The 13,998-nt window shown below is 37.0% G+C and overlaps 1 protein-coding gene across 1 annotated transcript; it reads left to right on the top strand.

Annotated features, from left to right (window-relative positions):
- Nucleotides 1–2,938: 2,938 nt before the first annotated feature.
- Nucleotides 2,939–12,115, top strand: LOC134789490 (5'-deoxynucleotidase HDDC2). The gene is made up of 4 exons (XM_063760067.1): nt 2,939–3,092; nt 3,175–3,322; nt 5,210–5,364; nt 11,875–12,115. Exons 1-4 carry the CDS (start codon nt 3,030–3,032, stop codon nt 12,109–12,111), a joined length of 603 nt encoding a protein of 200 aa, XP_063616137.1. The 5' UTR covers nt 2,939–3,029; the 3' UTR covers nt 12,112–12,115.
- The last annotated feature ends 1,883 nt before the right edge of the window (nt 12,116–13,998 follow it).

Below are 13,998 nucleotides of genomic sequence, written 5' to 3'. Positions count from 1 at the left end.
GTGTGAAACTCCTACACAAATTAATACCTATATATTAAAGCCTCAAAATTTAATGAAATAAAATTTGAAAATGAAAAAATAAAATTTACCGTGTAAGCGGATTGGTAAACTACTGTAAGCAGGTATATGAGAGAAATAAATGGTATTGTATTGTAATGAAAACTCAAACCCTCTGCGATTTCCGAAATATTTGAAATGGTTCAAGTCTCCCACATGAGCAAGTCTCCCGGACTCCTTCTACTGTGCACATTGTAAATAAGTAGGTACTATTACTACTACTAATTTACCCGAGTTTGAAGTTAGGTAAGCGACACAGTTGTTGTCTTCCCTTAGAAATAGTTATTTACGATACAAGTGCGGAAAAGAGGAAATTCGAAATGAGTGGCGATAAATTAAAACACGACCGAAGGGAATGTTTTAAAACGACACGAGTTGCGAATTACCTATTCGCACGTGTATCGTACAACGTTTTACAGTAGGTATATATGGCCCTTGAAACTTTTGACATACGCACGGAAAGTGCTGTTACCCGCACTAGAGCGCGAAAGTATGGCCATATGTACCTACTTACTGTAAATTAGAATTTTGCGCTTTTTCCTACTGACAAGTTGGGTGATACCTATGTATGGGTGGTATTCCACCTGTCCAATTTGTTTGTAAAATAATGTCGGTGCCTTTCACTCTCTCATTAAATCAAAATGTGAGACGCAATACACATTGGACAAAGAAATTGGATAGGTGGAATACCACCCTGTAGGTTATTGTTATACAACCTTCATACTACGTAATTTTTATCTACCGTTTTCTTTATGCTCCTGTTTCTTGTTCTAGCCCCCCATTCACACTCCTACCTTGTAGTCCGCCTTGCAGGACTACGGAGTAGGATATAGCTCACACACCCTCCTACATTGTAGTACGCCTTGCAGGACTACGGAGCAAGAAATAGCTCACACACGGTACTGAGCGGCTGCCGCGAAAACCGAAATTCGCAAATTGCGGGGATCTTTCTCTTTTACTCCAATGAAGGCGTAATTAGAGTGACAGAGAAAAATCCCCGCAATTTGCGAACTTCGATTTTCGCGGTTATAGCCCTGTTTTGCCGTCCATCATCAGTACTGCTTCGTTTCTCACAAGTGTCGGTCTACTTACTCTTGAAAATGTTACGTGCAATAAAAAAAAAGAAAATAGCTCTTCTGCTATGTATTTTCTTGTTATTGGATAAAAATAATAAAGAGTGTGGGAAAAGAAACAGCTAAAAATTCGCCAGAGAGCGTCATATTTCTTAAGTATTGGTAATAATTGTTGCAATGCCTATTCCTCCATTGTTTGTTGGAGTGATTGGGTGATTTTTAGTCCCACAAACAGCGATTTTCTTTATAAATTTCAAAAAAAAATAGCGCGCACTGTTGTCATACGTCAAACACGGCAGTCCGCAACGTAGGACGACAACCCACACACAATCCTGCGCGGCGGACTACAGTGGTGGGCGGGGCTTGTAAGATTTGTAGGACCCAAGAGGCAACCTACTTGGGTGTTGTAGGACGGCACGTAGTCCGCGACCCCCATACACAATCCTACCCAATGAGCCGGACTACGAGGCGGACTACAAGGTAGGAGTGTGAATGGTGGGCTTTATCGTGCTTACAGAAAACTGCACTGGACGGCGACCTTGGTGCGGTTAAGAACGCAGCTATAATAGCCGTAACACACTACCGCACCGCACCAAGGTCATTGAAAGAGATATCGCTTTCTCCCTCTTACTTATGGGTGCGTCCCACAATGACCTTGGTGCGGTGCGGTAGTGTGTTACGGCTATAAGTGAGAGCGAAAAAAGGTAAAGCCCCTGGGGGTTGCGGACTACGAGCCGTCCTACAAACGGCTAAACGGTAGGACGGCTCGTAGTCCGCAACCCCCATACACAATCCTACCCAACGAGGCGGACTACAAGGTAGGAGTGTGAATGGGGGGCTTAATATTGACCGCACGAAGGTTGCGGTCCGGTACGCCCGTGTGTAATGGCTTTTAGTCAATCATACGAAGTTCGTGCCTATTGTCGCTGTCACTGTCAGTCAGCACCATGAACTAGTATTAAACTGGAGCTTCCGGTTCGAGCGCCATCTTAATGGTAACGCTTCGTGATCAATTGCTTTGTTTTTTGCTCATTAATATTGTTTAAAGTGTAATATCGATAGCCTATTATACAGTAAACTAATGAGGTAGTGTGCAGTGAATGGAGAATTAATCTTGAAGCACGTTTAACCATCATTTTGGAGTCAACGGCCGGTTGTCCACGTGTTTCTTGTAAAGCCCGCTATCGCTTTACAAGAGCTATAGACGGTCAAGCAAATCTTGTCAGTAGAAAAAGGCGCGAAATTCAAATTTTCTATGAGACGATATCCCTACGCGCCTACATTTTTCAAATTTGCCGCCTTTTTCTACTGACAAGATCTGCTTGACCAAGTATAAATCACCGTACACTGTCTTGTACTAACCGTACAATTTCAATCGTATTACCCTGCTACTACGACCTTGATACTGGCGAAATAGCCCCAATGGGCTGAAGCCATAATTTTAAAAGAATGAATGAATGTATTAAACTGGATTCGGCATGAGTGGTGGGGATAACTGACAGAACGGGATAGTCTTACGTATCTTTCAGTGGGAGTAGCAGAGAAAGCGCTATTATTGTTTGTCCTTATCACAGTCTCACATATTTTTTGATCCCCACCTTTTTTTAGTATGGATAATGGTGGGCAACAAATAAATTCGACCAATCACAGTGTCGCATTTGCGTATGTTTTGTCCCTCACGGAGGCACGCGTATACCACTTCTATACGATCCTACCTTCTATGGTCAGCACTGCCCTATCTATTATCTATTGTCAAAGTCACGTACGTCACAAAGCCACTCATTCATTCAACATTTCGTTTCGGTTTCGGAATTACAGGCCTTGGAACGGAGCTTAAGTGACCATCACTCGATTTTTCTTTAATATAAAATATTCCACAAGTAAAGTAAATTCATAATAATGGCTCCAGTTGTAGAGAACAAAAATATCCTTGAGTTTCTAGAGCTCGTCGGTCGCTTGAAGGTACCATTCTTGAAATAAAATATTGAGAGTTAGAAAAATGTTTTGTCTTATTTAAGAATAATTAGAAATTCGTATTTTCCAGCATGTCAAAAGAACTGGCTGGGTGCTATGTGACATCGACGATTGTGAGTCCATCGCTGGTCACATGTATCGCATGGGTATGATGACTTTCCTGCTCACTGAAGAGAACAACCCAACTAAATTGGATCGCTTTAAGTGCCTACAAATAGGTGAGTTTTCTAGTTGGATTTAGTATAATAAGAGTCTGAAAAGATTTAAGAATGAAGATAAGGACTGTACTGTAGGTACTATTTAATTTTGTTGATATGTTTTATTGAGGGAATAGGATATATTCATCCTATGGAGTCACCCCACATAAGCTTATCAGAGAAAAAAACGAATTCGAGATGAGTTTTCAGTACAAAATTAGGTTTCACTTTCTGTCACTAAACTTATTAAAACAAACCTTACTGGTTTGTTACTTACTGGTACTGGTTTAACAACATTTTTCTAATTTAGTTTAGATATTGTTGATATTAATATAATGATTCCCTAAATTTTGTCCTGTTTAGACTTTATTTTACATCTTTATTGGAATTTTAAACTTTTCAAGGCTTTTGGTCTCTATGTCGAAATCTGTGCATAATAATCAAGTCAAGGTAACTATGATTATATAAACCACATACTTACCAGTCAAAATGCGCCTAGTTTTGCTTTTTTGTAGTTGGGTAATAAATATGAAAACATATATTATTGTACAAAATTTTACTTGCTGACTTTACTTGACATGTGACCAGTCAAGGATAATATAATCGAAACAAAGAACACATTCAGACCTCTGAAAACATATTCATAACTAAAGTGCCACTCATGAACCTATTCATTATACTTGTTAATTACATACACACTAAACTCCTTCAGATTTTACAAGTTACACACTTCATAACTCACTTCGTTTTTAGGGTTCCGTACCCAAAGGGTTTACCGTTTACGGGACCCTATTACTAAGACTCCGCTGTCCGTCCATCCGTCCGTCCGTCCGTCTGTCTGTCACCAGGCTGTATCTCACGAACCAGATGTATTTCTGTTGCCGCTATAACAACAAATACTAAAAACAGAATAAAATAAAGATTTAAGTGGGGCTCCTATACAACAAACGTGATTTTTGACCGAAGTTAAGCAACGTCGGGCGGGGTCAGTACTTGGATGGGTGACCGTTTTTTTTGCCGTTTTTTGCATTATGGTACGGAACCCTAGGTGCGCGAGTCCGACTCGCACTTGCCCGGTTTTTTACTAATCTGTTAAGTGTTAGCTTTAAACATTTTTTAGAAATTACAAGCATTTGTAATATAAAAAATAAAACCCAAACTACTAAAACTGCAGGCAAATAACACTAGACCCTATTCATAGTGTTGTGTTCCTGCCGGTGAGTACGGTTGCCAGAGCTCAATGAAGGTGCGGAGTGGGATCAGAGTTTTAGTGTTTCTTAAACTAACTTAGTTATTCAAAACTTATGCTATGTCCAATGTAAGGTGATTGGGGGGGACATATATATTTTTTGTCGGACAGACCATTATAGGGCAAGAACAACCAGCAACAAGTGTAGCGTGTGCAGTAAGTGTAGTATGAGTACAAACGTAAGAGTTAGTCAGTCAGACTGAAGATAGCCACAGGAACATAAAACATTATTATTACCTTAAATAATGGGGTTGGCAACTGTCAAAGGTTTGCATAGATGGCGCCATCATAGCTTGCCCCTTTTTCTATGAGATTTGGCTTAAAGGGCTGGCATCCAGGGTACTAAAAAAACAAAAAACTGACACAATTCTAGGGATTGACAGGGCAAGCTATGATGGCGCCATCTGCTAAAAACTTCGACAGGCCAACCCCATTGTACATATACTTGGTCAAGCAAATCTTGTCAGTAGAAAAAGGCGGCAAATTTAAAAAATGTAGGCGCGAAGGATTATCGTCTCATAGAAAATTTGAATTTCGCGCCTTTTTCTACTGATAAGATTAGCTTGACCAAGTATAGTACATAGTACCTAATGTAAAAGTACATTTTAAAATAAACATTTGCATCGAAAATTTATATCTGTTTAATTGTCCCATTCCAGCTCTCGTCCATGACTTGGCAGAGTGTATAGTTGGAGATATCACACCCCATTGTGGAGTCTCTCCCGAGGAAAAGCACAGGCAAGAAGATGAGGCTATGAAGAAAATCGCAGAGCTCACTGGTTTCGCTGGTGACAGGATGTACGAGCTTTACAAGGTGATTTTACACTTGTTAGTATATAAAGAACGGGTCACTCACGTGTTTTAAGTCGAAAAACGCTCGACATGTTTCACTCCGTACCGAGGAGTGTCATCAGGAGCTTGCGTTGACGGTGACGGACCGGTGCAGAGAGTGTTATTCGATTTAAAATACGTGAGTGACCCGTTCTTAATATATTTAATACGTCTGTGTCTTACGGAAGTTTTGTGATTTTAAACTTGTTAATATAGTAGCAAAGTTGATAGATAATCTGGCCAAAATTAGGCTTGTTATTTAGGTGGCATTATTTAATTGTTTTTTAATTATTATAGATACCTACTCAATAAGTACCGATGGACTGTATCACAAAAACAATTTAGGTATTCAAATCCGTCTGGGCCTATATAGCCACCTACGGGTCTTTGTTGTGAACCTTAACAATTCAGGGATTTACTTGTACAACATTTCATCAAGATCAGATCAGTTGTTTAGATATCATAATTAAAAACCTGTTAACTGATAATAGCGCCACACCATCTGTCGGGTCTAATTGTGACTAAACCCAACAATTAACACCTACACAATTTATTTTTTCTACTAGTCGACTGTAATTCTTGAATTAAGATTTCTTATACCAAACTGCAATTGGGTATTTTTAATGTATGGGCTCCCAACTCAACTATAATATTCATATCGATACAGTTTAGTCATGCCCTCCCATCCCGAAGGCGTTATAATTATTGTCAAATCGATATCATAGATGGCGCTAAATGTCACAATCAGCCATTATGAAATTTTTATACTACATATTAAGATGGATTAAGAGATATTTAAAGTGTCATAAATTAAAATCATTATAAATGAAATACAAATATTAATAACAACACGAATTCAATGCAGTAATTTACAAAATTTGAAACCACAATTATATTGCGACTGGCTACGTTATGAGCAACAGCGCAGGGCAATTATGTCGAGCTGTCGAAGTAATATTGAATAATGTCACTAGATGGAGCCACCACGATTCTAGTAAGACCTACGATTCTAGTACCTAATCATTCCAAAACGAAACGAGTGTGGGTTTCTTTTCCTACGTTTTGATTTTCGTTTTAAGACATGATGTGAAGTTTGATTTAGATTAGAATAATTACATTTGAGTTATAAATTTCGGAATTTAAGTACTTAGTATAAAATGTAAAAAAATGTATCGGTGAATAAACATACCTAATTTAAATGAGTACCTACTTATTTTAAAGTAAGCCTGCCTGACGTTAAAATACAAATTAATAAACTCACATGAATGCTTTGTTTTTTTTACATAATAATGAAAGTTTTTATTTCGCTTGGTGTCCAAGTCAAACGCGCATTTTACTACTTTATTGACCGAAGCGTTTGCGAAGGTCTCCGTTTTAACTCGGGCCAAATTTCGTATGTCCAGACGTTCTCCTCGGTTCAATTCTCAACTGATTCTTATCAAATTTTGTGACCAAAATCTAGAATGAAATAGTTCTTTTTCGATTCGATTATTGATTTTTTTTTCAAAATGGCGGAAACAAATAGTCGTATCAATATAATAAGAGTTTTTTTTTCTTTTTGAGAGATATTTACAGTGTTTGGCAAAAATGTAAAAATTAGTAACGCTGGTGTAGGTGGTATTTAGATAATTAGGTATGTAGTACTCGAGAATAAGTAGCCAAATTTCGTATCTTTAGCTAAGTGCTATATTGGCGCAGTTGACAAACAATTGCTTTGATGTATGGAGGTACCTAGTTCGATCCCCAGTAAAGTGTTGTGAACTTTTTGTAATTTTTTACACTAAAATTTTATATTATTTTATTTTTATTTATTTTTTTAAACTTTATTGCAGAAATAAAGTACAAATGGCGGACTTAATGCCTAAAGACATTCTCAACCGTAAATTTTGTATTGTTAATTGATCAAGCGAATGCAAAGCATACAATATTTTATTTAACTTTTTGTTAATTTAGTTTTTCCAAATTATTCTAAACGGCGTCGCGTTATTTTTTTATTCAGTTTTAAGCTATGCTCGCGAGGTCTACAGAGGGCCTACCGGAAACCACGTTGCTCACAGCGCCACTAGTTTATTAATTTCCTTAAGTTGTAAACAACGATCGGCTTTAACCGCGAAAATCGAAGTTTGTAAGACTTCGAGAGTTAGACCAAGCTAAACTGACAGGGATTTTGGTAGCACAGACTGTGCAAGAGTATTTTTTAATTCATAATTTAATAGAAGTTTGACGTTTAAATAACACTAATAAAATAGCTTGGTAGGACTGATGCCACTCTAATTACGATGAGTAAAAGAGAAAGATGCCCATGCAATATTCGGTGTTCGCGGGTCGCGGGGCCTGCCTACCGCTGGGCCCGCTGGCATTCAGACGAACTTTTTTGACGGACGGACTCCGACAATTACTTACTGCACTCATGACTACGACGCGACGGGGAGTACGGGCCGATTTATTAATTTTGAGCACATTTATGGCGCACGATTTTGTTACTCGATTGTTGAAAATGATATATCTTAGATAGAACACCATTTAACAAATTGACCAAGTCAAATCCCACAGTAGAGCAATAAGACCTCCGTATTTAATATATAAATATGTTTTTATAAATACTGAAATACATATACGTACGTAACACCCAAAACTTAGGAACAAATATTTGTGCTCGTCACACAAATAGATGCCCTTACAGGATTTGAACCCGGACCATCGGCTTCATAGGCAGGGTTACCTACTATACCAGACCGGTTCTCAAAACGATGACATGCTATTTATGAAATAGACGAGCGAAATTAAGAATCTTAAGTGATATTGATCACTTGTAATACGAGATTCAAGATTTACCTCCGACGTTTCGAGGACGGCGTTGCCCCGTCGCCGCCGTCAACGCCGTCCTCTTCAGACTTCGGAGATAAATCTTAAAACTTAAATACATGAACAAATTGTGAAAGTTTAAATAAGTATAGTGTTGTTCAAAATATACTTATCTAAAGTGATAAATAACCATTTACCCGACTACCTGGCTTGTCAAAGGTCACTGTGAGATTTTCTATTGTTTGAGTCGTGTATCCTTTTCGAGTTTAATGATAAGGAATTGGTTGTTAATCCATTTCTATTAGAAAATATGTTTATTTATATTCCTCGGACCATTACGTTCGCATGTTGTGATTTTAAATTTATTTGCGTAGTGTTTATTTTAGAACCTTCACCCATGTTCATTAATATATTTATTATGGGTACTGTAATATAAAAATATTTCATTCACTTATTAAAATCAGAAACATTGTAGTAGGAAGTACCTAATATAAAATATAACACAAATCCCGGAATGCCCACTGCATATCCGTATCAGCGGAATGATTGAGGTCATTAACCCCGTGTGGCACCGACTTGCCTGATAACTGATTATTTCACTTGAAATTGGGATTAGGTATTAAGCGCTTATGACACTATACCCACATACTGAAACCGCAAGAGTGTGTAAACTGTCTAAGGAGACACTTCCATAGGTATTTAGGTATTTGTTGTAAGTGTTGGCCTTTCCTTTTTGACACAAAATGGTCATGGTCTTTTCTATTTGATAGTACCTACTAGATAACTTCAATCCAGCATAAGAGTCGCTCTTTGATTATGCATTATTGTGTATCTCAAAGTCACAGTTATGCTGGTTTACTCGATCGCTCGTCGTGCCGAAGCAAGGTAAGCGATAAGAACATGACCTGTGATTTGTAAGGAAACTTTGACCCCTTACTAAAGTACCCAATCAAACTTCTATTTACAATACAAAAAATGTAACCAAAAAAAACAAAAATGTCAAATTGATTTCATAATCGTAAATTAACTTAAAGTATGTAAATAGATTTTAATTTTGTCGCCGATGTCTGAAACGCAATGAACCTTAAAAATGAACGTGATTGTAGGTTTAGTGCGTGAAAGCTACAACAGATGTCGCAAGAGAGGTGTTTCGACGCTATTTCAACTCATGTTTGTCGTAAGAGTTTTGTTAGCTCCATGCGCCATCTAGTTTGTCACTGTGAACTAAAAAATTAGCTACAAGTATAAGATACTTAGGACGGTGCGCTTTTTTAGTATGGGATTGGGTATCTGTACTAGTATTATATGATCTGTGGTTTAGTCAACTATAATGAAATTGACCAATCACAGCTCGCCGCGATCAAGAGGACGAAACGAAACCATAGCTCAAATTAATTATTTTAGGTTGTATAGTAGAAACAATTGGTTCATAAGTCAGAAACGCGCATGTGACACTCTTAATATAGCAACATCCATAGACTACGAAAACCACTTAGTGTTGCTTGTTAGTCTCCATAGGCTACGGTGGCCAAAAACGAGAAAACAACTGTCTAAAAATTGAATTTAGCGCGGAGCAAGTACCAGGGCCTCATGAGTTACGAGAAGGTGTCGTTGACCAGCCCGCCGTAGGGCGCGGGGCGCGGCGGCCGGGTAGCGTACCAGTATGAAGGTATCGCGGCTGCTCGCGAATCTTAGCTGTATACTTTTGGTTTGGTTTGTTTGTATGATACTACTAGTTTAAAGTATTATTTTTGTTGACTAGTAGAAAAAGTATTGTATACAATAATGATATAATCAAGCTTTTCAATCTCGTACCTTACACGTAAACACGGTACTCGACTGAAAAACTCTCTATTATATCACGATTGTATAAAATACTATAGTGAACCCGATTGTAACGTCCCCTAAACCACTGCATGTCTATATTATTTATTTTATATTTATTTTCATATCTCATGCTCTGAAAGTGGGTCGTTGTTGTTCTAAAAGGTGCGCAGAAAGTGATACGTTTATGCTCTAGCGCAGAAAAGTGGTGTACTCCTCTGCGTCCCCGTCCCACGAACAACTGGGTGGAAATAAAATGGAAAAATAGTGTCTTTATTTCCTCGCCTGGAACAATTGGTAATTGTTTAATTTTACTAATCCCACGTTGATCCATTTTTTATAAAAAATGATGTAAGTAAATTGTTAAAAACAATTTATTCTTGATTTCTTTCGTTGAATTCTATTTACTCGATTTCATAAGACGGGAACCAAAAGGAATACACCAAAATATTTTTTTAAACCTTACACTTGCGTAAATGAGCAAAGGCAGAATCTTATACAGCCACAGTTAAACGTTTGTACGATATTGAATTGGTTTTTAAAGTTATAGTGCTAACTATATTCATGAAAATACAAGATAAAAATGTATTATATTATTAATTAAATTGTTATTTAATATTTAAAATACTTTTATTATGATATTACGTGGTGCAGCGCACCAAGGTCGCGGTGCGGTCCGGTAGTCTGTTGCGGCTTTTAGAACGAAAAAGTATAAAATTAAAAAGTAAGAGGCAATCCCGCTGATTTTCATACTATAATGAACAAATCATTTTAAAATTACTGCAGTTTGTTAATAAATGTGTGTTTTCGTAAATATTGCAATCTAAATGATTTTCGCTAGGGGTCTTCGTCTTCACACGTGTAAAGTCTCCGATTGCAAGTAAGTCCTAAGGAAAAAAATCATGGCCGTAGGTCTATTAGGTACATCAATTACTGATTTTGCGAAATTGCCTTGTCTTGTTTGGTTTCCTCGCATTCGATATGAAAAGTAGAGTGTTTAACTCGGGTGAAAGGCACTATTTCCGTCTCGGACTATTGGCGCTCTCACTGCGTTCGAGCGCCAAACTACCTCGACAGAAATGGGTGCCTTTCAACCCTTGGTTAACAATCTACTATTTCAACCAAACTCCGTTTAGAATAAGGGTTCCCGTTTCCTGTCCCCCGGAAAACAAATATCTTCTTTCCTGACTTATTTATGCAATAATTTACATGTATTTAATACCAACCTACTGAATCGGTAAGTATTTTTATAACCAAGAAGCATTTCATTAAAATGCATTATTCTCTTAGTCAATAACGTTGCATTGTCGCCACCATATCGCTGGCCCAATATTACAGGGTTCTATGTTTCACTTTTATCGAACTGAAATTTGAACATTGTCATAGTGACATTAAGTCGAATTTCAACTATCTTGAAAATGTTACATAGATCCCTGTAATATTGGGCCAGCGATATATTAACACGCGCAGTTCAGTATTACACAAATATGTCTTATGTACCTATTGTTACGTTTTAGGTAGGTAGGTAAGGAGCATATGTTTTTAATTTGTACAAGGCAGCTATCCGAGTAGCTGTTAAGCAAGCAAGTAGCAATCGGCTAATTTCTCACGTAAGAATTTGTAAATGTAGATCCCGTGTGAATAAAAGAGATCCAAAGATAATATTAATCGCTGATTAATAATTAGCTGTTCGCACCGCCCTGGCGAGCACGTTTTTAAGTGTTCTCTGGACTCTGACACTCACCAGTAAGAAAAAAATCACTTATCGATCGCCGCCGGTCGTTGTATCTGCCTAACTCTGTCTTCATAACAATGAGTCATGAATGCATATTATACATTAAAAGAAAATTTCCTTATTTTCCAGGAATATGAAAATCAAACCTCACCCGAAGCAAAGTTCGCAAAAGATTTAGACAGGTACGATATGATTTTACAAGCTTTCGAATATGAGAAACGCGAGAAAGCTCCCAGGAAGCTGCAAGAATTCTTCACAGCGACTGAGGGAAAATTCAATCATCCGTTTATCAGGGACTTGGTGACGGAATTGTACAGGCAAAGAGAGGAATTTGAAAAGAAATTTGTGGTAAATGGTACCACATAACTCATATTGATCAATTCTAGTATTTTTTAGTTTTAAGCCATAATTATTATAATCGGCTTATGAAGCGCAACAAGTGTAGTTAAAGTGTCATTTTATGGAACTTGCTAACTATGTAAAGAAACCGCCATATTGAAATTGTCAAAGAATGATGAATTTACTAGTGACTTTTGTTTACCTACATAGTTAGCATGTTCCATAGAATGACACTTTAAGATTATTTTTATTTCTAATGCCCAACTAGACTGGTTCTAGGTGATGATAGATCGAAGATAAAGTCTGTGCGGAAAGAGAAGAGTCATGGAATGTATGAGGCCCAATACATTCCACGACTCTTCTCTTTCCGAACAGACTATATCAGTGTATAATAGTTTTGAACGCTACTGTGCCAGTGCCAACGACCATTTTTCACTTTCGAGTCCATTTACTTTTTAAATGTGTCCTGCATACTAAAACTAAGCGTCGTTGGAGTCTTATACCTATCCAAAATATTAAAGTGAATTGGATTTAAAGGTTTTTTCTTTTGTATAAGGGACAGAGAGCAACAATAAAACGTAGCGTTCGAAAAATTACCAACGTTAACACAAAGAGTTTCTCAGATAATTTGTGTGAATATTTAATTTAAAGGCAGTGTTTTTATATTTTATCTGAGACAAAATATTATTACAAACAATATTCCTCTGTTACAGTATGGTTTACGATTTTAATTATTTGAGTGATTGTTGATTTTTATGATTTTACCATGACTTCTTAACAAATTCGTTAGTTGTTACTTAGTAGTGGCGTGCAGATTTATATAAGACAAAGGCTAGAAAGTAAAAACACCGAAGAAACGGGTTCGCAAAGGGTTTCGTTCCTTGTGAAGAGGTTACCAATTCAAAAGTTATTGAAGGTTGTGCCTTTGAGCCATCATACCGCTGATTTTCTGTAAGTAGGTAGGTCTTACTCGTAACAAGTACTTCAATTTATTCTCGTTTACTCTACGTGACTTTCCAAATCGTAAGGTCCCGTGCATATTAATGCTTAAGGTACCATGGAAAGCCACATTAAGAAGCTAATAAACTAAGCCATATATGCTTAAATTTGTCTAAGAACTCAAGAAAAACGTAAATTTGTATAGAATTTCTATACACAATAGGTATGGGCACTCGTTATTATGGTATTGGACGACAATAGTTTTTGAATAATAATAGGTGGTTGAATTCGGCGAGCCAAATTGGTGTTTGCGTCCGCACCACCTGATTTGATCGGACAATTTAGATTGGCGAAAAATTGTTCTCGTCTGGACAGGCCTTATTATATAGAATTAGAACTAATAGTAAAGTTAAATATTTCTGTTGTACATTCCTATGCCCGCAGATAAATATTCCCTGTTGAAAAACACTGTAATCGGCTTTCTTAGCTTTTATAAAATAATGCGAAGCCAAAAATGTATCACTCCTTTCATTGTATTTGTTTTGTTCCTTTTGTTGATTTGATTAATGATTTATATTGTTTTCTTTAACAAACTGAGTTTGTTTCAACTTGGCTATATAATTAACCCTTTACCAGGCTGACATTTCAGAAATGACAAATAGAATGCCAGTCTTACTCATCGAAAATAGAACGCATGTTTGAAGTGCCGTATGTGGGAAATATATATCCCTTAGCCTGGTAAAGGGTTAAGGCAATTTTATATAAGTTTGAAGTTAATTTTATATTCATGTTGTCTACTAACCAGTATTCATTGTGATTTAAGATAAGCTTGTTGGTAGTATTACTCATAAAAACTCTCATTAAAAATAAAATAACGATTTGTGTATATCGATGCATTTTATTTCAAGTTTGCACATAGATAATTATTCCATTACAATTATAATAAAATTATAAATACAGCTACCAAAGCAAGAC

This window comes from Cydia splendana, chromosome 4, assembly GCF_910591565.1.
Source record: "Cydia splendana chromosome 4, ilCydSple1.2, whole genome shotgun sequence".
Lineage (NCBI taxonomy): Eukaryota > Metazoa > Arthropoda > Insecta > Lepidoptera > Tortricidae > Cydia > Cydia splendana.
The sequence above is the reverse complement of the archived record's forward strand: the minus strand, read 5'-3'. Positions and strand labels throughout refer to the sequence as shown.